This window comes from Terrapene carolina, unplaced genomic scaffold (assembly GCF_002925995.2).
Source record: "Terrapene carolina triunguis isolate 2854851 unplaced genomic scaffold, T_m_triunguis-2.0 Scaffold243, whole genome shotgun sequence".
Taxonomy (NCBI): Eukaryota; Metazoa; Chordata; order Testudines; family Emydidae; genus Terrapene; species Terrapene triunguis.
The window spans coordinates 368,829-392,189 of NW_020664594.1; the positions used below are offsets into that span (position 1 = coordinate 368,829).

At 53.0% G+C, this 23,361-nt stretch overlaps 1 protein-coding gene across 2 annotated transcripts in view; it reads left to right on the top strand.

Annotated features, from left to right (window-relative positions):
* STK11IP (serine/threonine kinase 11 interacting protein) overlaps nucleotides 1–23,361 on the top strand; it is a 33,436-nt gene that overhangs the window by 4,538 nt on the left and 5,537 nt on the right. For both annotated transcript variants that reach the window (XM_026657426.2, XM_026657424.2), the window contains exons 3-18: nucleotides 1,107–1,309; nucleotides 8,801–8,875; nucleotides 9,183–9,278; nucleotides 10,369–10,476; nucleotides 10,679–10,750; nucleotides 12,363–12,492; nucleotides 12,732–12,835; nucleotides 14,003–14,092; nucleotides 15,460–15,501; nucleotides 16,023–16,190; nucleotides 16,567–16,648; nucleotides 16,768–17,130; nucleotides 17,330–17,520; nucleotides 18,705–18,815; nucleotides 20,672–20,867; nucleotides 21,401–21,844. In XM_026657426.2, coding sequence (XP_026513211.1) covers nucleotides 1,107–1,309; nucleotides 8,801–8,875; nucleotides 9,183–9,278; nucleotides 10,369–10,476; nucleotides 10,679–10,750; nucleotides 12,363–12,492; nucleotides 12,732–12,835; nucleotides 14,003–14,092; nucleotides 15,460–15,501; nucleotides 16,023–16,190; nucleotides 16,567–16,648; nucleotides 16,768–17,130; nucleotides 17,330–17,520; nucleotides 18,705–18,815; nucleotides 20,672–20,867; nucleotides 21,401–21,844 — 2,475 coding nt within the window. The remainder of the gene's footprint in view (nucleotides 1–1,106; nucleotides 1,310–8,800; nucleotides 8,876–9,182; nucleotides 9,279–10,368; nucleotides 10,477–10,678; nucleotides 10,751–12,362; nucleotides 12,493–12,731; nucleotides 12,836–14,002; nucleotides 14,093–15,459; nucleotides 15,502–16,022; nucleotides 16,191–16,566; nucleotides 16,649–16,767; nucleotides 17,131–17,329; nucleotides 17,521–18,704; nucleotides 18,816–20,671; nucleotides 20,868–21,400; nucleotides 21,845–23,361) is intronic.

The following is a 23,361-nucleotide window of genomic DNA, read 5'->3' on the forward strand; positions in this document are numbered from 1 at the left end:
GGAGCCCCCTCCTGCACCCTGAACTCATTTCTCGCCCCACCTCAGAATCCGCACCCCCAACCAGAGCCCTCACCCCCTCCCACATCCCAACCCCAATTTTTTGAGCATTCATGGCCTGCCATACAATTTCTATGCCCAGATGTGGCCCTCGGGCCAAAAAGTTTGCCCACCCCTGACCTAGTGGATGCAATTATACTGGTATAAGGTGCTTTATACCAGTTTAGGTGATTTTGCTTTGCTTTGTCAAACTGGAATAAGTAACATTAGTAAAGCACTTTTGTACCAGTATCTTGCTTGTTCCAGTTTGACTAAGCAAAATGTGTAACTGCAGCTATGGTCGGGAGGGGAAAAGGGACATGGTGTTGCTGCTTAGCTAGTCACAGTTAAAATGACAACTTCTAAGTGTAGCCAAGGCTTGACAGTTGCATCTACCATAGTTGTAAGTGACATGTAAAATTCCTGGAGTTGAATGGGGGGTGACTTTTCTTTTTTCCGTTTACTTTGTAGATGTGACACTTTTTGTTTATAGTCACTTCCACTGTTTCCCCTGAAGAGTTCATCTTCCTCTTTGCTGAAAAGACACTCAAACATCAACAAGGGAGCAGGAAACCCCTAAAATGTTGTTTTGAAATCTAAAGGGGACTTTATCAGAAACTGAAATTTCTTTTAAAATTAGTCAATTTCAAAAAGTCATGTCGGCAGTCTAACAGCTGAGCAGCCTGCATGTAGTGGTGTCTAGTTTGGTTTTTCTGTTTAAGCTTATAACTTAATATACTAGTGTTGTGCATCTAGTGAGTAAGCACAGCAGAGTTAATGCTTCTCTTCACCTTTTACTCTTGCATTTCTAAACATTCTGACTTTACTGTGCAGTCTGAATGTTGCATTAAGGCTTTTGCTTCTGACTTACTCATTTTCACATCACATTTTAAACAATTAGTGATTTAATGCGGTCATGTCAGGCAAATGGATTGGTGCTAGGTACGGCTCATGACCATGGGAGAAAGGTCCCCTTCCTGGCCTGCTGTCCACCACTGCATGTGGTGAAGTGAATTATGGATGGAACTGCAGATACATTGGGTTTGTTAATGGTCTGATATCTTTCACAGGAGACTTGGTTCTAGATGGCACTAGCACCCTCACTTTGCTCACCTCCACTCTTCAGCACCTGACCCAGGTCTTTGAGCAGCATCTAGTGTCCCGGAACCAGAACCATGGTTTCATTGCACTTCCGTCACACCCAGCCGACACATCTGCCATTCTCCAGGCCCAGTTCCTGTTTGACATCTTGCAGAAGACACTCTCCCTGAAGGTCTGTAATGCAAAGGTGCCCTGTGATGATTTTTGTGGGGAAGAAGGGAGAATGACTGTGGTAAGCTTAGCAGGTCTGCTGGGATGGGGTGGACTGCTGGAGCAGATTTCTCTGTATCCCCATCCCAGGATGGGTTCATTTGAGAAGTATATGGTTATCCCTCTATTGCATGCGTATCAAAGTACTTGCCTCTGTGCCCCCAATGCGGTCAGTGCCTCAGGTAGAATGTGGAACCATAGTGTTCATGTAATGACATGTATTTATTTGGTATCACATCTTTCCCAGCAAACAGTCTCCAAAAGGTTTTGCAGAGTTAAAAACGGGACAACAGAGAGGAATATCAAAGCAGACCCTGGTCGGGTTGGCATTGTAGTGAATAAACTGAAGGGTAAATCATAAAATGTGACATGTTAACAGTATCTGGTGAAGACTGGGGCATGGATGAGCTAGCTGTCTGGTTCAAGCTTTGTAAGTCTGAGGGTGTAGGTGGTGGTGGTAGGCTTGGGAAAGTTAGAAGAGATAACATCTGTTGTCTTAGCCATGCACCCTTGCTACTACTTGTTGGGTTCCCACTGATTCGGCCGCTAGACCACTGGCTATTCGCGTGATTGTAGTGGGAAGGGGAATTGCTGGAAATGCTCTGGATGTACACTTTGTAATTGGATTGTAAAAAGACCAATAACAGAGATGAAGGCAAGGGTGAGAGTTTCAGACGACCTTTGAACTAGGTAGAGATGGCAAGAGTTAGAGGAGAAGGCTTTTGCCCCAAGCGTAAGAAGGGCGTGCTAGGGAGTGGGAGAGGAGTGAAGATGGGTCTGGTTTCAGCTCACACCAAGAGCTTATTGAAGATGTCCATTTCTAATTGTAAGTGAAAACAACCTGGGAGTTCCAGGATGGGAATGACATGACTGCTCTAAGGCTTGGTCTACACTTAATGCTGGCAAAGCTGTCACAGTCATGGGTGTGAAAACGCCCCTGACTATGCCCAGAAAACCCTCGGGGTAGGCACAGCTGTACTGACCGAGTGCTTCAGTCAGCCCAGCTAATGTTCATGGTTCCTACGCTGCCAGATGTTCTTGCAGTAGACGGACCATAAAAACGGCCACACTAGGTCAGACCAAAGGTCCATCTAGCCCAGTATCGTGTCTCCTGACAGTGGCCAATGCCAGGTGCCCCAGAGGGAATGAACTGAACAGGGAATCCTCAAGTGATCCATCCCCTGTCGCCCATTCCCAGCTTCTGGCAGATCGAGACTAGGGACACTTCAGAGCATGATTTTGCATATGTAGGACCATGTCTACACTACCAACTTTGGTCAACATGAGTTATGTCGATGTACAGCTGCCGAAGTCAATCTATTGCTTGTGCGTGTGCATGCTTGGCTGCTTGCATTGGTGTGGTGCATACTCACCAGAAGCTCTTGTGTCGATGCAAAGTGCAGTGAGACACAGGTAAGTATCCTAGTGTTCGATGTGCCACCAAATAGCACAGTGCCTTTTGGGGAAAATGCTTGCATTGTGTTGTGGAGTAGAAATAAGTCTCTCATCGAATCTCTAGGAGTTGAGGGTCAAGTTCCCCACCATGCAACTTTCTCTATCCCATAATGCCATCCAATAATTTTCATGCATGTTTTTTTTTTGTTTTGTTTTAATTTTACAAAACCACGTGGCACCTCTTGGTGCCTGCCATCTCCAACAGAAGCCTGGATCTCTCTCAGCTCTGTACTGTTCTCATGAACATTGCAGATACAGGATGAATGATCCTCTGGTGTTTGCCGTTCTTCCTGACAGTTTGCAACAGCAAAGGACATGACGATTTCTTCAAGGACAGATTGTTAAGGGGTACACAAAAAATTCAGGGTTGTGGTGGCATTCACAGAACAGCTGCAGATGGTGGAGTGCTGCCTCTGGACCCAAGAAATGAACACTGACAGGTGGCATCGCATCATAATGCAGGTTTGGGATGGTGAGCAGTGGCTGCAGAACTTTGGGGTGTGAAAGGCCACATTCCTGGATCTGTGTGCTGAGCTCACCCCAGCTCTCCAGCGCAGACACACCAGAATGAGCTGCAGTGACAGAGAAGAGTGGTGACCAGTCTGGAAGCTTGCAGCGCTGGTCAGTGGGAAATCATTTTGAAGTTGGAAAAGCCACAGTGGGATCTGTTGTCGTGCAAGTGTATAGGGCTGTTAATCATCTCCTGCTGTGGATGGATCTGCAGCAGTGGGACTCCTGAACTGCGGTGGAGCAGTAGATGGCACATCTTGTTGTAGCACACCTTGCCCGAGAGTATATTAAAAACTGCCAACAGGGTGGAGGTGGAGCAGCTGAGTTTGAAGAGTCAAACACCAGGGCCATTATAATAGCTTATTGTGGAGCTGGGTGGTTGAAGAGTGCTTTGAAAGAGCACTTCTAATGGTCAGCCACAGTAGTGCTGTGTGCCTGATGCTGCCCTGGCCCTGAAGGTTTATGACCTCCTAGAATTGTGTAGTGCTTGGTGTAAGTGTATAAGTATTGCACTGTTTTACCGAACTTTTGCACTATGTAGGGCTTGCTGTACACTTACACGACTGGCTGTCTTGAACCTATGAGTTCTGTGATGCTGTATACTTACAAGTAGTGGATGCTTTGGGTCTGCTATGTGTTTTGCAATCTGTATTGTGAACTAATAAAAATGAATTTATTTTCCGAAAAAAAGAAACTTGTCACTAAAACAGGGCAAAACGTGCAAACAAGAAAACGCAAATGTTGAACCCAAATTAACAGAACGGAACTTTAAAACTGGAAAAGCAGCAAACCCTTCTGTCCCTTTTGGTGCAAAAATATCATCCGTTTTGGCTAAACATGCTGACCTGTGAGAACCACAGCTGATATATGTGAAGCTCTGATTTTCCTTACTGTCCCTCGGTGTGCAGTGGTAGGCCTAGGGATGTGCCCATGGTGCCACTTGGTAGGTTGGGTGGGGTGTGTGTAGGAGGCTGCTACCATGGAGTTCTCGACACCCTTTGCAGTCCTTTGTTTGTGACTGTAGGACATATAGGTCAACCAGAGTCTAGCATTTGTTTGTTGCCTAAGAACCCCATTATGTCCTTGAGCATCTCCCTCTCCTTTTCTTGCTATGATACCTGCGTCTGTCCCCTCTGTCCTTCTGCATGCTGTCTGTGTGTTGGCCCGCCAAGCCCTTTGTTTGCAGTCCAATGCAATGCTGACTTGCAGATTCTCACTGAACATATTCTCCCTAGTACTCTTCTTTCTCATCCCCATCAGGGTCAGATGTTCTGCAGGGAGGCAGTGCCCATCAGGGCTGCAATAGCAGCAGCTACTGGTAAACCAGATGGATCATTGGATGTACAGTCAGAACAGATAGGTAAAGATAAGCTTCAAAACTCCCTTCCCTTATTACCATAATTTTTAACAAGACATGCTTATTGACATGGCATAGTCCCAGCCTTGTGAGTATGGCCGGGTGAGGGTGGAGACTAGGGGGAAGGAGGAAGGCATTAAGATTTTTGGATGTATGAAAGAATAAAATTTGTCGCTACTGCCATGGGTACAGGTATTTTTGGCAATGGCACTGAATATTGGTCCTGTATTCAACAGGCAGGGGTGATGTTAGCCTATATCTCACTGCTGAGGGTAACAACGGCATAGCTCAGCTGCTGCTGGTGTCCTGAAGCCATTTTGGCCCGTATGCGCTAGCCTGTTTGCTGCAGTGGTCTCTGCTAAAGGCCAGGCAGAGTGGCATGGAAAAGTGTCCTCCTGTGGAGGAAGCAATCAGACTGTCATCCCGAGACATCTTTAGGAGAGGATTGTGGTGTATCTCCATGAGAGTCAATGGAGACTTCTGGAGGATACAAGGGACATCTCTATGTACAGTCGCTCCCTATGCCCCTCCTGCCTAACCCAACAGGAATGAGAAGCAGATGCCACCTCTGCCTCTGTCTGTACCGCTGCCACTTCTCCTATGAATAACACAATGACAAGTCATTACATGGAGCTTAACTTGAGGATGTGGGGCACAGTCTTTACGTTTAAAACATGGTGAAGGAAAATGCATGTGCACACCACGCTTCCTTCTGCTCCATTGGGCTCCTCCGGGCTTGGCTGATGGGACTAGCGGGTTTCCAACGAAGTCTTAAACAGGTCTAGGCTTGCTGCGTGGCTTGACGGCTTCCTCCTCACCCTCTCTTCTCTCCCCCGCCCCCTAGCACGTCTCCTCACTGTTCATGGCTGGGGTCTCTGTTTCCTCCGAGGTACCCACCGCAATCTGCAGGGTACTCTTGGGGTCTCTGCCCAGTGTGGCATGCAGCATGATGTAAAAGTGAGGCCTGCAACTCAGCACCAGATCAACTGTTGACCTCCCTGGCCTTGTGGTCAGGGGCACCGGGCCAGGGGGCCATAGCCCCATCACTATCTACCAGCTGTAAGGGTCAGTGGGGGGGCGGTGTCTCGGGGGACAAGGCCATGGTTCCAGCACTGGTGGTTTCCCACGCTTTTAGGGAGCTTCTGCTGCTCCTGCTTGTGGGATGCCTACTGCAATTCCTTTGCTTTCACACGGCACGGCAGCTGATCCCTATCGCACCCCTTTGCCTGCATCCCCCGTGCCGTCTCCCCGTAGCTGTCCCCATGTTACTGTGGTTGGTCTGTAGCTGTGCTTGCACAGCCGCTTCTCCCCACAGGCCTAGGAGACCCAGTACCTCCTGTCCGCTCCAGGACCATGATATGTTTTGTGCCGCAGCCCAGCAAGGGAGGAGCTGCAAGGTGTGCACCGAGCTGAGCAAACAGGAAAAGCATTTAAAAATGTGGGGTATTCTAAGGGGGCGGGGGCTTCTGGTCACTGATGTCAGGCAGTGGAGTTCACATTTGTGACCTGAGCAGTCACTGCTGCAAGGAATGGTGTGTTGTGGGACAGCTGCTGGAGGACTGTTGGTGTAGACCTAGGTCACACACTGTCTGCACTCATATGGCGTTGGCCTCATTAGGTCGGACATGGTCCATGCTGTTAGGGTGATGCAGTAAAGCCACCTCCCCAAACAGGGCGCTGATGTCAGCTGGAGACTCATCTGAATGTAGACGCACACGCATAGGTTGACATAAATCGCCTTGCGTCGACCTAACTTTGTGTGTGGACTAGGCCGAAGGGCAGTGTGCCGAGAGTCAGACCTGAGATGCTTGGGTCACTACTAATGCTTTCAGCAAAAGAACGGTTAAAATGTGTCCAATATTTGAATGTTAATTAACTTTGAATTGTCTGGAGCTGGGCATTGTTAAAACAATGAGATCAGAATGATGTCCAGACTCCATGGGAAATACAGACCCATCAGAGTACAACTTCATCACAAAGGTTCTATGTTGTGTGTTTGTCTTAACATAATTAATGAGCTAGGTCTCTAACAAGCGCTGAAAGGAAGGAAGCGGCTACTGTTACTGTGCAGTAAGTGACTGTTTGGAGAAATGGTCTGAGAGTCATCTGTACACGATGTAAATAAAGGGGGAGGCTATTAAATGATCAGGAGACAGATCAAAGGCTGGGCCTGAAACAAGCTCTTCTCAAATGTTAATGCGAGTCTGCCCCCCCATGCAGATACTCCGCTGTGCAACCCCCTCACTGTGATCAACCACCCTTCCAGCTGCGCTCTTCACAGCAGGGATGGGGCCGGGAGTTGTCGGCTCCAGGCGTGGTGAGTCTCTCTTGAATGAAATACGATCTGGCTGTCACAAGTGCTCGAGAGAAGCAGAGATCTGCAATTGTGCCCTTGTTCCGTGTGCGGCATCACAGAACTCACAGTGCTGTCTAACCTTTGATGAGACGGTTCAGTGCCATGGCTGTATAAATGGAGTGTGACCTCTGGATTTTCTGGCTCCTGCTCTTTGTCTCATCCTGTGTTTAATTAACATGCTTCAATCAAACTAAATCATCCTGTGGGGAGACAGTGACTGGGTGCAGCCATAAACTATAGTGGGCGGAGGATGGAAGCAAAAGGAAGCCCCCTTTCGGTAAGGGCTGCTGGAGCTCGTGAGGTCTGTCTACAACAGGGGTTGGTAACCGTTCAGTAGTGGTGTGCCGAGTCTTCATTTATTCACTCTAATTGAAGGTTTCCCATGCCAGTCATACATTTTCACGTTTTTAGAAGGTCTCTTTCTATAAGTCTATAATACATAACTAAACAATTGTTATATGTAAAGTAAATAAAGTTTTTAAAATGTTTAAGAAACTTCATTTAAAATTAAATTAAAATGCAGAGCCCCCCGGACCGGTGGCCAGGAGCCGAGCAGTGTGAGCGCCACTGAAAATCAGCTTGCGTGCCGCCTCCAGCACGCGTGCCATAGGTTGCCTACCCCTGGTCTACAACACCAGTCTAAAGCCCGGGGAGGCCCAGTCTGTTTCATAGACCCTCCGCTTGTGATTTGGTCAGACCATCGCTGCATTGGGGAAATACAGGACACTCGCCTTTCCAGCAGACTCGATGTTACCACTGGCAAGAGCTGCAGCGGAGCTGTGGCTCCTGTCGCTAGGGTGTCTCTACGCTACGGTGACACAGTTACAGCACTGCAGCTGTATCGCTGTACCACGGGCACTTCCTGTGTTGGTATAAGGAGGTTTTGGCTGATTGTAGGTAATCCACCTCTGTGTCTACCTAGCCGTGTATACGGGGGTGGGGAGATGGGCTAGGTCAACTTAACTACATTGCACAAGGTACCACATTTTTCACAGCCCCGAGCAAAGTAGCTGGGCACACCTAAGTCAAACCCACCGACAGGAAGGGCTAATCAGAATGGTGGGGAAAAATGAGTCCAACTCCAGAGCTTTGTCTATACCAGTTCCCACTCATGCGAATGCTGGTACAGCTGCACAGCTGGGCTGGGGGAGCCTGTACACTTTCCTAGGCAAGGTCTGTGGTCTCTAATAACCGTTTTTAGTGATGTGCCGTGTGTGAGCCATGCTGCATTGGGGAACAAATGGGCTGGGCCATTTGTGGCTGCTGCTACCAAAAGTAGCACCTCCACCAGCAAAGTGCTGGTTTCCCGCAGTGTCTTGTCTTTGATACCGGGGGGAGGGGCTGCCATTGCTGCGTCAGGCTTGGGCCAGCAGGAGGCGCTGCTCAGGTGTAGATTAATTAACATACTAACCTTGTGCTGGTTTTATTGTGTTACATTCTGTGTGATAGGAAACTGACTTTGGAGCAGAACCCTATGGAGCACGCCTTGGGAACCGTACAGGGGAGCCATTGCCTTTGTCACTGTCTTCGGGCTGCTTTTAGTTAGTCCTGTCCCCACTTTACCGTCAATGAAACTCTACTTTTTTGTTTGGGGGTGGGGGGATGCTGCATTAGGGCAAGGATTTGGTGTACTTTTGGAGGGAAGGGTGCTGCCGGCTGAATCTGAACGCAGAGGACAGACTGGGGGGGCTCTGGCAGCTCTGAGAGGGTGCACGAGGTTGCCATGTAAACCCCCCAAGGCTTTGAATGACTCTGCCCATTCCATCCCTCTGCAGCTCGTCCATGTTCCCAGCTGTAACCTGCAATCCTCTGTGAAGATCTTCCCCTTCAAGTCTCTCCGCCGCCTGGAGGTCAGTGCTGCTGGGAGGACTAGCTGAGCCTTCATCCCCAGCCATGTTGCTTTGGGGGCTAGTCACTGGAGTGCCCCAACTTTTCAGAGATTGGGTGAAATGCCGCCCTTGCTAGAGGAGCGGGGTCTGACCCCTACTGCGCTGGAGTGGAGCCGGGGCTGGGAATGCTGGCTGCAGTGCTGCTGGGTCTCTCCTGTAGAGCTGGGAGAAGGGCAGCTCCCCTGACATTGGGTTGGGGATAGGGAGTTGGCTGCTCTGGTGCTGTGACACTCCTACATGCATTCTCCCCTTTCTCTCACCACCACAGCTGAAGTCTGTCCCTCTGCACTGCCTGCGGGGGCTGCGGTTCGTCTATTCCCAGCTGGAGGCCTTAACTTGCAGCAAATGCGTCAGCACGCTGGAGGTGAGTGCTGGCTCTGAGCCTGGGCCAGGAACTGATCCCTGAGAACAAGAACTGGTTTGCTTGGTCTTCCAGGCCCCGAGGGGGGGCTGTCTCCATCAACCACTGTTCTGTGGGGTTCTTCTCCCCCAGGCAGCTGGCTGAGACTCACCCTCTGATGCAGACTCTCACTAGTCAGGAGTGGTCAGGTTTCCGTGCGGTCTTTCACACAGGCTGTAACTTCTGGCTCTGGAGGTCTCCAGCTGCTGGCTGTTCAGGTGGCATTGGCTGGCCTGGATACTCTTATCACCCATGCCTAGCTAGAGTGTCTCCCCTTTGGAACCTTTCAACGCATCCCAACCTGTGACCCTGAGCCCTGCCATGTGCTGCATGAGGCTGCACCTGAAAAGCACTGACTGCAGCTGGTAGTGAGGCTGCCCACGGGGAGCGCCTTGCGCCAGTGCCCTGCGATCTGCAGGCTGTTTGGTGGGGATGGAGGCTCAGGTTTTAACCTGTAGAGGCTTGAGTGGTCTTGGCAACAATTCTATCCTCATGCAATGCTTACAGCAAAGGTGCTTATTAGCAGCCTACTGGCTTGAGCTGGGTTTGCCAGCAGGGAGTTCTCTGAGGGTTCTCAACTCAGGAACTCACTCCTCTTGGCCTACCAGAGCTTGAATTGCATGATCTCCAGGGCATTCGGCATAGCTGCTCTGTTCCCTGTCTGCCCTGGCAGAGAGCTGGCTGGGGTTGGTGGTAGACAGCCACTGGGAGAGGGTTTTGCTGAAGTTGTAACAATTTGTAAATGGCTTGATTAATCTTCGTGCCTCAGGTCCAGGAATCAGAGCAAGTGAATAACTGCAGGCCCTCGGACATACCAGGCCACAGCATGTCCCCTTCCTTCTAAGTCTAGCCATGGGGCTCCCACCACTCCCCATGGGTAGCAGCCTGGGACGTTCTGTGGGGTGGGGATGACTGACTGAAGAATGGCAGGGGCATGGCCTGTAGATGCAGTGTGAGAGCCCTGTACTGGGCCGGCTGCTCTCTGGTACCCAGCTACTATCCCTTTGCTTGTCAAGTGCTGGTTGCTAATCTCTTCTCACTCCCACCTTCCTAGGAGATCATCTCAGCCTGCGGAGGGGATCTGAGCTCTGCCCTCCCCTGGCTGGAATTGCAGACGGTTAACTTCAGCTACAACGCCATCACTGTCCTGGATGGATCGCTGGTGAGGGGACCCTGTCACGGTGGCTAGCAGTGGGGTAGAGGGGTTGGGTATTGGCTATGGTCGTGATGCTGCCGGGCCCTACGGGGAGGGTGTGGGGAGTCTGGGTGGCAGGGCCTGACCCTCCCATTCTGCCGTGGAGATGTTTGTTTTGTCAAGGGTCTTGAAGCTGATGCTCTAGCACCCCTTCTCCCCTTTCTTTCAGCAACTGCTGAATGCCCTGAAGGTCTTGGATTTGAGTCACAACAGAATCCGGGACTGTGAGCACTACTTCACGGCGAGTATCGTAGGGCGAGTTCTGGGGGTTGGGCCTGTGTTCCATGAGTCTTCCCTAATCATGTCTGGATCTCCACTGGTTTGCTTTGATCTGCAACCCCCACCCTAAAGCAGGCAGCTGCGGCATAGCTGTAGGCTGTGACTCAGCCCCTTCAGCCTACCAAGGTTGTCTGGGCAGCATCCTGGTGTGTAGCCCTTTACTGCCCTGCTAGAGACAGGCCAGAGATTCCCTGAACCTTTTATCAGCTGGAGCCAGGCACGTGTGGGAGTCCAGACTTGCCAGTGCAGCCCCTTGTGGCTGGCTTAGGGGAGGCCCTGCATAGCCTCTGCTCCTGTGAGTATTGCTCAGGAGTAGCCTCGTTCCAGAGCTGTGCAGACATGCAGCGCTGCTTCATGACACCAGAGTGGCTAGTGCGGGCGAGCTGCGCCATTGCTGGAAGAATGACGTCAAACGCTTACCTGGAATGATTAAGGCTGAAACCGGGTGTCACTTTGACATATGCCCCACTCAACCTGCCATTCCACCATGAGCCAGAAGCCAGCGTACTCCATCTACCTTCCCTAGACTGGGGACCTCTCTGGGCATACCACATTCACCTCCCAACGTCACGAGGTCTCAGCCGCTACACCCGCACCTGTGCAGGATGTGGGGCTCACGGTCAGTGGTGTGACAGCCTGGAAGCTGCTGCCTTGGGTCAGACTGAGCCAGTGCTTTGTGATCCTCTGAGCGGCACTCTGGCCCGCTTAACCTTTCTCTTTAAAATAACAAAGTGGGGAGGGTGTCTCCATGTGATGTGAACTGTGAAATCTGACAGCCGAGGGAGGGATTTTCAAACGCGGTCAGTGCTGATGTGCTGTGCTCCCCTGGGAGCGGACGTTAAAACTCGGCAGATTCCAATAGGGGCAGAGCGAGACCAGCACTGAGTGTGTCTGCAAATGCCGCCCCCGATGTGAACTCGAACAGCTTTACTGCAGAAACCTCTCGCTGCTCTGGGACCCTGGCTGGAGCTCAGATAGACACCCCCACATGTTCCCCTGCTGTGGTGCTTGCAGCCACAGCATCTTGGATAGCTGTGCGAGTAGAGGAAGGATTGCCCAGTGGTTAGGGTGTCCTGGGACTTGAGACAGGGCTCAGTTCACTGCACCGCCACAGACTTCCTCTGTGCCTCCTTTCTGTCTGTAGCATGGGAATAGCCGCACTCCATGCTTCACAAGGCTTGTGCGAGGAGAAATGCACTAGTGATTGTGAGGCGCTGGACTGTAGGAATGGGGGGCATGGAAGTGCCTTAGAATTCATTGACGCTGAATTTCCTGACTTTCAGATTTGCTCTTTCAAGCTAAGCTGTCAATCGGCTTTAAGATAGCTCTACCCTTAATGTAAAATTTTTGTTTGGGTTCCGCTGTTCTTTAACTTCATGGATAACAAGCTCTGAGCATGCAGCTGTGAGCCAGGGCTCCTGGGGCCTAGTCCAGATCTGGCGCAGACGGTTGTATAGCACTCGGAGAGCTTCTGAGGGCAGCCTCTGTGAACAGCTGAGGTAGAGCTCCACCTCCTGTGACTGGAGAGAAGTAACTGAGTGGCTCTGAGGGCTCTTCTCCTTTTCTCTGCGCAGACCCTTACAGAGCTGGAGTACTTAAATCTGGCCTATAACTTCCTGCCAAAGGTGCCAAACCTGGGACTCTACAGTCGAACCAAGCTGGTGACTCTGATCTTGCGCAACAATGAACTTGACAGTATTAATGGTGAGTCCAGGAAGGGGGATGGCTTGGGGAGTGTCGTAGGCACTTGGGTCCCAGAACTGGGAGTGGCCTGGGGCCATTCCTTCCCTCCCTTCCTTCCCCAGCCCAGGAGGGAGAGCTTGGGGGTCTGCAGTACCTCAGATCTGTCAGGCACAGCAGCTAGTGATGATCTTGTGGCAAGGGAGAAAGAGCTCCTTAGTGTTGGATTTCTGGGCTGATTGATGGCTTCTCTTTGTCTGCAGGGGTGGAGCAGCTGCTGAACCTGCAGCACCTGGATATAGCTTATAACCTGCTGTTGGAACATGCCCAGTTAGCACCACTGTCCATGCTGCACAACCTGAGAAAAGTGAGCACAGTGCCAGGCGGGGTGACCGAGGGAGATCTCTCGGTCTTGAGGTGCAGGGGAGAAGGGGAGTTTGAGTTCAATGCAGACTCTGATATCAGTGAGGAAAGGTGGGGGGTGGGGGGCTGGCACAGCTCTCTGGCAAGGGTCCCTATAAGAAGGACGCTGCAGTCTCTGTGTTCACTTTCTCAATGAATCCAGCAGGGATGTCTTCCAGAACTCCCAGCCCTGCAGCCTCACCCTATTTCCAGGTCAAGCTGGGATTTTTCCTTCTCGCTCATTGGTTTCCTCACATAGGTTATGCAGGCCAAATCTTGCCCTTGGTGACCCCTGTGCACTCCCCTGTATTCCAGAGGGCTCGCACGTGTCACTGGCTAGATCCGACCATTCTGACACACAAGTAGGAATAGACTCCAGCTGCCCTCTCCGCTGTGCAGTCTCTGGCGCCCTGGGGAGTGTGAAGTGCTCAAACTCTAGTCACTGATCTGTTGCACACAGGGCACAGCTGGAGGTTAAGAACTAGCTTTGCAGTCTCTTTGCAGAGTAGAACCCGAAGGGGGGTTCCAGAGGGAATGGATCTCAGCTGTTCTCAGGGGTGGCAGATGACAGAACAAGGAGCAATGGTCTCAACTTGCAGTGGGGGAGGTCTAGGTTGGATATTAGGAAACACTATTTCACTAGGAGGGTGGTGAAGCACTGGAATGGGTTACCTAGGGAGGTGGTGGAATCTCCTTCCTTAGAGGTTTTTAAGGTCAGGCTTGACAAAGCCCTGGCTGGGATGATTTAGTTGGGAATTGGTCCTGCTTTGAGCAGGGGGTTGGACTAGGTGACCTCCTGAGGTCTCGACCAACCCTAATATTCTGATTCTATGATCTACACATCAGGGCATTCATATTGAAATGGCTCTCGTGGATTCAGGAACACGGCCTGGAGATCCTTTGACCTCATTCTCTATTTGAAGTCAAACAGCAGGTCCAAAGGACCACGAGAGGTGGCAGTGCTAGGCTTAGCTCCTTCGTGGATGGGCCACTTCATCGCCATCCCAGCTGGAGGAAGTGGCTCTCTGTCGCTAGCCCTTTCTGTGTGGGAGGAGACTGGTCGCAGGCAGGCTTGGTGGGAGTCTGGAATGCAAATGGGTAATGACACATACTGTGTTGCTCTCTCTCCCAGCTGTACTTGGAGGGAAACCCATTATGGTTTCACCAGAACCACCGATCTGCAACCATCATACACTTGTCTCCCAGGGCAGCTTCCTTCAGTGTGAGTATTGGAGCCACATACTCCATATGTAGTCTGGAGAATGGCCATGCTGGGTCCGACCAATGGCCCATCTAGCCCAGTGTCCTATCTTCCCACAGTGGCTGGTCCTGGGTGCTTCAGAGGGAATGAACTGAGCAGGGCAGTTTATCAAATGATCCATCCCCTGTCATTCAGTTCCAGCTTCTGGCAGTTGGGGTTTGGAGATGGCCAGGTCAGGGGTTTAGTCCCTGACCATCTGGACTGATCGCCATTGCTACATACATTCTGCCCTGGGGCTGCGGGATCAGTCCATCTGGCAGTTCTGGGGCTGGGTAGAAGAAGAGAATTGCAGACATTAAAAGTGATTAGATGGTACCATAAAAATCTCTCATCAGTGCAGGTCTAAAATCTCCCCTGCCCCCAGAGTACAGGAACTATCCCTGCTTCTCTCATATCTCAGGAATAACTTTCTTGGGAGCAGCCCTTTTTGCTATCTCACCTACTGGAAACCATGGCTTAGATTAAGCTACATCTAGTGATGGAGCTCATCGAAGAGACGGTTAAGGGATGACTTGCTCAGTCTAGAAGTGCCTTTGATAACGGACTCTTCAGTCTAGCAAACCAGGGTAGAACACAGCCCGGGGGCTGGAAGCTGAAGCTCGACATTCAGACTAGAAATAAGGTGCCAGCTTTTGCAGTGAGGGGAGTTGGGACAGTTCACCAGGGTTGTGGTAGCAGGATGTTTTTCTGGAAAATCGGCTCTAGTTCTACCAGGAGTTATTTGGGAAGGTCCAAGGCCTGTGTTACATGGTCAGACTAGATCAGGGGTTGGTAACCTTTCAGAAGTGGTGTGCCAAGTCTTCGTTTATTCACTCTAAGGTTTCGAGTGCCAGTAATACATTTTAACGTTTTTAGGTCTCTTTCTAGAAGTCTATGATATATAACTAAACCATTGTTATATGTAAAGTAAATAAAGTTTTTAAAATGTTTAAGAAGCTTCATTTAAAATTAAATTAAAATGCAGAGCCCCCTGGACCGGTGGCCAGGAGCCGAGCAGTGTGAGTGCCACTGAAAATCAGCTTGCGTGCCACCTTTGGCACATGTGCCATAGGTTGCCTACCCCTGGACTAGATGATCCCAGTGGTCCCTTCTGGGCCTTAATCTGAGTCTCGTTCACCAGGACACTATACGGTGACTCTGGCACTAGGAATGCAGAAGGAAATCTGGTTCCTGGCAGGCTGGCATCTGGCTGTGTAACAGTTGTGTCCTAGGACTGAGTGGGTACAGGCTGGGGGTCCCAGCCAGGCAGAACACAACTGATATAGGGGGCCAATAGAAGGCTGCACCGAGCTCCAGCTAACTGCAGATGGGTTTCTTTGTCATTACAGCTCCTCTTGGATGGAGAGCTGCTGACTACCTCGGACCTGATGGTGAGTATGGGGTGATAAACTGCAGCTTGCTCTGGGGTGGGGATGCCCCTTATCCTGGAGTTTCTTTCCATCAGCTGCTCTGCCTCCTGAAAGCAGCTCATCTCTGCTCTGTTCTTACTGTAACTGGCCGTTCTTAGGGACTATTCACTGTGCTCCAGACATGAGCAGCAGGGCAGTAGGTGAGGTGCAGCGATAGCCTGCTCCAGACCAAACTCCTAGAGACCTCCATGTCCCCCAGCAAGGTGCCACTTTGCACACAGCACCTCTGGGATGTCAGTTAACCAGTCAGATCTCTGCCTATGTCCTTAGGAATTGCAGGTATTGGGTTAAACTGAGGAAGGAGGGAAAGCTGCCCCAGTCAGACAGCTAGGGACCTGCCACCTGCTCTGGGGGAAACAGGCAATCTCTTTGGGGAAGTCCCTGGACCCTCTATGCTTTGGCTTGGTTTGCCTCTCACTCCCACACCCTCCTTGGTCTCCCCTCCATGCTCAGCTAATATCGCTCTCTTCTGTTGGCTTCAGCACCTTCCAAAATCTGGGCAGGTCATCGCCCAGTCAATCCGCTCTTCGACCTCGGAGAAGACCCTGCTGGACCGCAGTACCCTGGACAGCTCCTGTGGCGCAGACCTCAGCGACAGCCAGTCCCCAGGGGAGAGTGGGGCTGCCAGGCTCCCGCAGAGAAAATCCAAGGTCTTCATAGCTGGGGCTTCGGATGAAGGTCCTGATCCAGGGCTGACTGTGACTGAGTCACTCACTACCCAGAGTTACTGGCTCCTTTGTCATGTGAAATACAGTGGGGCCCCGTCTGATCCATTCCTCCGCTGGCAGCGTGGGATCCTGGCCTCGCTGTATAAAGGGGGTTCGCTCGCATGGTCTGAGGAAGAGGCTTGGGTTAAAAGGTTGCCCCTGACCTACTGGAACAAATGCTCTGGGGGGGTTGTGCCATGTGATGGGGAGGGGGTGCTCTGGCCTCCTCAGGCTCTCCGGGGACTGAGGGATACTTCGGGCTCTGGCTCGTCACCTGGGTGGTTCTGCCACTCAGCCCTGCTCCTTCTGTCCCTTCCAGGGAAACGTTAGGGTGCGCCGGCCGAGCATCTCCGAGCCCAGTGATACAGAGCACGAGTACCAGGCACTGCCCTCCTCAGCTGGTGAGACTCTCCCCTCGTCCATAACACAGTAACTGCCCCGCCCATGGGGGGGGGGTCTGGCTTGGGGGCTCTGTGGGCGGTGACTCTCCCCGGGCCCCCAGGATGTTTTCTTTGTTCAGGGATGGTCCTGCAGCACCAGAAGGAGATAGAGCGCATGGATGCCTTCCGAGATCACTTTGGTGCTGACTGGCTCCAGTACAAGAGGCAACTGGAGGAGCACGACCAGGAGGGGCCTGTCATCTCCCTTAGCTGTCCTGCAAAGGAGGTCCCAGGCAGCCTGCCTGGCACCGAGACGCCGAGCGAGAGCACCACCCAGGAGCAAGAGATGCCCTCTGGGTTGCTGAGGGACACCTTTCTCCCCTTGGACACCATGAGGGAGGAGGAGAAGGAGCCGCAGCTGGAGGAGTCCTTGGGAGAAAGCCAGAAAGGAGAGATGGATGTGGATGAGCTTGTGGCCCAGGAGGAAGAGGAGAAGCCAGAAGGTAAATAGGTTCTGCCTGGGGGAAGCTTTTCAGCCCATCTGTATGTATCCTCTTCCTGCTCTGGTCACACCCTGCTATGAGACTGCACCTGGAGCTCCCTCCATCCTCTCCCTGGCTCCAGGGGAGCTGCTGCTCCCCTGCAAGGCACTGAGGGCGGAGTGCTGTGTGTGTACTAACCTCTGGACATCTGACTTGGCAGTGGACCTTTGCCAGCCTGTGTTAGTGAGCCAGATAGAAGGTGACAGCGACCCAGAGCCAGACTGGATCTTCCTGCGCGTCACAGCCCGACATGTGATTGAGGTGGAGCTGAAGGCAGCCAGAGTCCTCCATAAACTGGAACTGAGAAGCCTGCAGAAAGTGGAGACCTCTGAAATGACCTGGAAAAGGATGGTGAGTTGGGGCTCTGTGTGAGGTGCTTGCCTGTTAATCTTCATATGGGCCAGCATCTCAGACATAGACTTGAGGGGTGGAAAAGCCTTGGTTGGAGGAGAAGGGGTCATCAGTCCAGCATGCAAAACCTAAAGCTGGCCTCTCCCTCCCGCATGTGCCTAGACCTACCTAGCTCCATGTTACTGAAGGACGCACAGGGCAATGCTGCAGAGGTCAGCAGTAGAGTTCGGTTAGAGACCTGGCAGGACGAGCTCCTCTGCATTGGGAGTAGAACAAATCACTCTCCTGGGAGAGGGTTCTGGAAATAGAGCTGGTTAAAGCTCTTAACAGCTCGTTTGGCTGAAAGGATTGTAGTTGTGCTTTGTACTCGACCACGCTGTAACCCAGCATAGCACTGGGATTCGCTTCCTGGCCTGGGCAGCAGCTGCCAGGTTCCTTTGAGATTGGTCCAGCAAATTTCCCTAATCGTCCAGTAGAGTCCTGCTTCTCCATGGCTCTGTAAAACTGCTGGCAGCTCAGTAAACTGGTTAGCCTGTTTCCTTGCCCTCCTAGTATGCAAACCCCTCTGCCCTGCTGACCACGGCCTCCCGTTGTAGCTTATTTTCAAGTTAGACTCTAAAATAACTTATTTGTGTCCAGACCATGTTGGGGAGGGAATATCTTTTACTGGGCCAACTTCTGTTGGTGAGAGACAAGCGTTCGAGCTCAAAACAGAAGCTGGTCCACCTTGCCCACCTTGTCTCTAATATCCTGGGACCGACACAGCTACCACATCAGTGCGTTAACTGTGTCCAGACAGTCTCACTGGACTTTCCAGAATCTAGTCCGCATATGCTTAGAATTGGTGATGTTCTCATGTGCCTCTTGCATTTCTCCTCATCCCCTCCTTAGCCCTTCTGGCAGCACTGACTCGTTCGGTCTTCCCCGGCCCCGATCTGGGTAGAGGCATTGCATGGCACAGCAGGCGTTCTCTTTGAACAGTGCCTCGATCTGGGCCTTGGAACATTTCAGGTGCTTTTAGTGCTTATGGGCTCACTCTTCTGCCCGTTCCCTTTAAAGGATGCCTCCAAAAAGGGTCCTGCCCGGTGTGCTGTGCAGTACTCTGCTAAATCGAGAAGCACGTAGCTGCGGGCTGGCCTCTCCTGACTGGGATCTGGGCTTTTTGCTGTATTTCCTCCTTGCAGGACCTGGAGCGCGTGTTCCCTGTCCTCACACTCCATTTTGGCTACATCCGCAAGGACCGTCGGAGGCGCAGATACGTGGTGCTGGATGATCATCCGGAGCTCTGTGTGCAGGTGAGGGGAGGTGTGAGCTCAATGTGCTTAGCTGCCACCTGGCACAGACCAGTGGCACGAGCGGGGCTGGTGGCTCCACAGTCAACCTGGCCTTCTGTTCTGGGCCCAGGCTTGCTGAGTGTGGCGCTCTGTCCCCCTCTAGGGGCACCTAGCCCAGCTAGAGACTGAGTCTGCTACCGCCGCAGCTAAGAGCCATGTGGCTTTTAGCTCATGCAGCAGAGGCCCATGCATTTAGCTCCAGAGATCCCAGGTTCGAACCTGCCCGCCAGCGACCGGGGTCTGTCGGTGTTTTGCGTGGGTGCATACAGGGCCGGCTCCAGGCACCAGCTGACCAAGCACTTGCTTGGGGCGGTACCTTGTAAGGGGCGGCCAATCTTGGGGTGGCGGGGGGCGCTCGGGGGTTTTTTGTTTGTGTTTTTTTTGGTTCGGCGGGGCGGCCACTCGAATTGTTGTTTTTGTTTTTGTTTTTGTTTTGGTTGGGCGGGGCTGGGGGGAGGTGGGTTGTTTTTGTTTCAACTGCGTTCGGCGGGGGGGGGTTGGCAGTGCAGCGCTTGGCGGCGGGGTTTCGGCGGCACTGGGGGGGGGGGGTTGGCGGCGCGGCGCTCTTTTGTTGTTGTTGTTTGTTGTTGTTGTTGCTGCTTGGGGCGGCAAAAAAGTTAGAGCCGGGCTTGAGTGCATGTGTACACTGACATCCCGAGGTTCTAGATGACACTTGGGGTCTGCAGCTTCTGCTGGGCGTGTCTATCTAAAAGCTCCGGGAGGCTGCAGAGGGCTCCCAAGATCCACAAGCAGCAGAGGACCCGCTAAATGGCTTGTGCAGGACCCGCAGGTGTGGGGAGCAACAACTACACCCTGACGTGAGGCTGTGGAGGGAGCACGGCTCCTGGCACAGGGGCCTTCTGGGGCTAGGAAATACACACTTGTTTTGAGGAGGGCGTAGAATCGTAGCTAGCTAGTTAGAACCCAGGCCTTCGAAGGAAATGGAGGCACAGGAAGTGCATTGGCGCTGATCTCACATCCACATCCTGGATTCTGGGTGTTGGGAGGGTGGGGTGTTTAACTGAGAGCGAACAGGCTGCTCTAGGCAGTGTCAGTGGATGGGAGCTCTGAAGAGAAGGAACACCTGGCTGTCCTGTAAACGTGGGGAAATCCTGCTGCCTGTATTAGTAGGTGTGTCCAGGCAAAGGCTGGAAATGAGCTGCCCCCTGCCTGGTCTATTGCACAGACCCCAACAGTGGGTCATGCCGTCTTTGGAGAGAGCGTATGTGGGGCAGCTGGGTCAGGAGCCACAGAAGAGTTCTAGTGAAGCAGCAGCTGGGAGGAGGCTTGGACAAGGAGCTAGGAGCAGGGCTGGGTTTCCTCCTCTAGCTGGAGGCCCCGGTTGGACAGTACCTCTGGGTGTTCAGCATTTGGTTAGACTGAACTGTCAGTTTGCCTATGAGGGGACCCATCATCCTGCAGCCACGCTGGTGTGGAACTGGGGCAGCTGTCTCTGCTCATGCACCCGTGGCGAGGCTGAGGCTATGTTGGCCAAATCTGACCATGCTAGCTGGTTCTCCCCGCCCCCCAGGCTCTGTGCGTGCTTGTGCTCAAATTCCGAGCTCAGGTTTGTGCTGTGCCAGGTGTGCCCAGCTCACATACATGCCCTGCATCTGAAGAAGTGAGGTTTTTACCCACAAAAGCTTATGCCCAAATAAATCTGTTAGTCTTTAAGGTGCCACCAGACTCCTTGTTGTTTTTGTAGATACAGACTAACACGGCTACCCCCTGATACTTGATACATGCCCTGGTCTCACTCAGACACACAGCCCCCTGGCAGCCACTCTCTCCATCTCTCCCTATGCTGCTGCTTTCAGTGTGTGCTAAGAGTGCTGTCCCCTGCTCTGGAGGAGAATCGCAGACGTCAGGGCATAGAGGAGGGGTCCATGAAGCTCCAGTGCCTGAAATGCAAGCAGGAGTTTGCCCAGCCCCTGGCACTGTGGCAGCAGAGTCCATATCCTGCAGAGGCTGACGGTGGCAAAGGCATGGAGACCTCAGCTCAGCCAAACCAAGGTATGGAACTAGGCAGACTGAACGCACGCGGCAAACAGCCCGGTGCCCAGGGCAGGTTGCTTAAGTGTTGGCAATGGTCCAGAGTGTCTGAGCCATGCGCTCAGTTGGCCATGCCGAGGGGGCACGTGTGCTAACAGAACAGACTCTGGAAGGGGGACAGATCAGGGCATGGGTGGGACGGAGCCTGCCTTGTCCAACAGGCTGTTCGGTGCGTCTCAGGCAAATGGCTCCTTGGGGTCTGGGAGCAGGTGAGGGAGCTGGGAAGCTGCAGGTGGATGCAGGGAGTCAGTCGAGTGTTGCCTGCTGATTGGGAGTTTGGTGATGTGCTCAGGGAGACTTTTTAACTAGATTGTTCTTGCATCCGGCCGAGCAGGGACTCGACCAGCAGACCAGGCTGCTGTTGGCTGGGCTGGGCTGGATCTTCCTTATTTTTTCTTTTTTGTTTTGTTTTTTTAACCTGAGTTGCTGGGCTGGGAAGAGCTACATCTGTCTAGTCCTCATGAAAACCTCCCCCCCCCCCCCCCCCCTTACAGAGGCTACTGCCCCTGGTGAGCCCATGGTCTGCCCCAGCTGCTCCAGCGACCACGTAGTCCTCCTGCCCTGCGAGAGGTGCTCCAGCACCCCGTTGCCCTCGCAGCATCCCGCGGACAAAGCCCCGTCGGAGCTGGGCCCCCAGGGGAGTCTGGAGGCAGCATCTGTCCTGGGCAGCCAGAGCGGGCAGTTCTATATTGGGGGGGAGGACGACAGCTCCGAGACCGACCCCAGGACCCAGGAGCTCAGCGGCGACCATGGCAGCTCCGACGGGGACTGCAGGAGGAAGGAGCTGGGCCTGAAGAGCTGCTACTCGTCCCTCAGCCGGACAGACACCAGTGCGGGGAGCCTGATGGGGAGTTACCGCTATGGCGCCTCGCGTGGGCCCACGCCCTCCCAGCTCTCGCTCAACTCGGAGTCCGAGGAGACCTGGAACCTCAGTCCCCGTGAGTAAAGCAGGGCTAGAGCTGTGTGCGCGGGTCCCGCCCTGGGCGCTAGCAGTCCAAGCTGGGTGTGGGTGCGGGGAGGCCCTGCTGAGCCGGGAGAGTGGGATCAGAGTGCTGAATGGAAAGGAGCCCCCACTCCCAAGCAGGGATGGCACTGACCCTCACAGTAGTAATGCTTCACACCCTCCCTTCCAGAGCCCAGGCCCCATCCTGCAGAGGGGAAACTGAGTCCTGGGGGTGACTTGCCCATGGGCCGCCAATGGCAGAGACAGGACTGGAGCCCAGGGCTGGGGGCCAATCTGCTGAACACAAATGGCTTGTCAGTCAGTAAGGGGCATTGGGCAGCTGTCTCTCCTGGGCGTTCTTTGCTAATTGCTCTCCCCTGATTGGATGGGGCTGGCGTGCATGGCAGCGTCTGCTCTCTAGTACCAGCATAAGTGTGTGGCATTGAACAGGAGCTGCTGTGAGTCTGGCTGCTCCTGCCCGTGGTGATCTCTGGGATACGTGCCAGGCTCACAGGCCCTCACCTCACAGCTGCAGGAGAAGGGCCTGGGTTCGGGCTGTTGGCCCTGCATGCTGGGAGGTGCGCTGGACTCCTGAAGGGTCTGGGATTCCTGCTGTGTCAGGAGGCCTCCTGAGCCTAAAATCACTGCCAGTAGGGACCGTCCTGGCCCTGACTCACCCTCACTCACAACCCCTGGCAGTGCCCCTCTGTCTAACTTCTGCTGCTGTGCTCTAAAGAGGCACCTGTGGGACTGTGCATCGTTTAGCTGGTGGTGCCAGACTCAGCCCACTGGACGAAGACCAGATCGCATGGTCTAAAATAGCCTCTTGCAAGTGCCCTCGTAGCTGAATCAAACTCAGCCCTTGGTTAAGCCCTGTGGCCTCTCGTAGAAGTTTCAGGTGAGGGAAATCTGGTCCAGTAAAACGAGCTTCCCCCAAGGATGCCTCCACTCTTGGGGCCAGGCTGGCAGGTGCTTTAGGATCAAGCCGTGATTAGTGGGCACACCTCCGGTGTCTGAGTTGGGCTCCTCTCCAGCTTCCTCGCTGTCCTTCTGCATCTCTTTCGGCCTTGGCAGCTGCTCTCGCCCTCTAGTGCCGAGCAGAAGGATCCCAGGCTCCAGGATAGGTGACTGGCTGCATTAGCACCTAACTGCAAAGCGATTCTTGGGCTGGTTATGGGCCATGGTGGAACCGTCGTTCCATAGAAGCCAGGAGTGGTGTAGCTCCCAGGGGTGCCAACACCCGAGCAGGGTGAGAACATCTGCAGATGGAGGATGCTTTTAGGAGAGGACTCCCACCATTTTGCTCAGTACTGAAGGAACAGGGCTTCCCTGCTTGGATGAACAGAGCCCGAGAGGTGATGCTGTGGCCAAGAACCCTGTGCTGGCCTGAGGGAATGAGGTGGATGGGACCCAGCAGACTGGCTTCCCCCTATATGTGCACATGCCCAATGACTCCAGAGCATCACTGCCTGGCTGCTGACACTGCTGGGGCTGGCCTGGTGGAGGGATTGC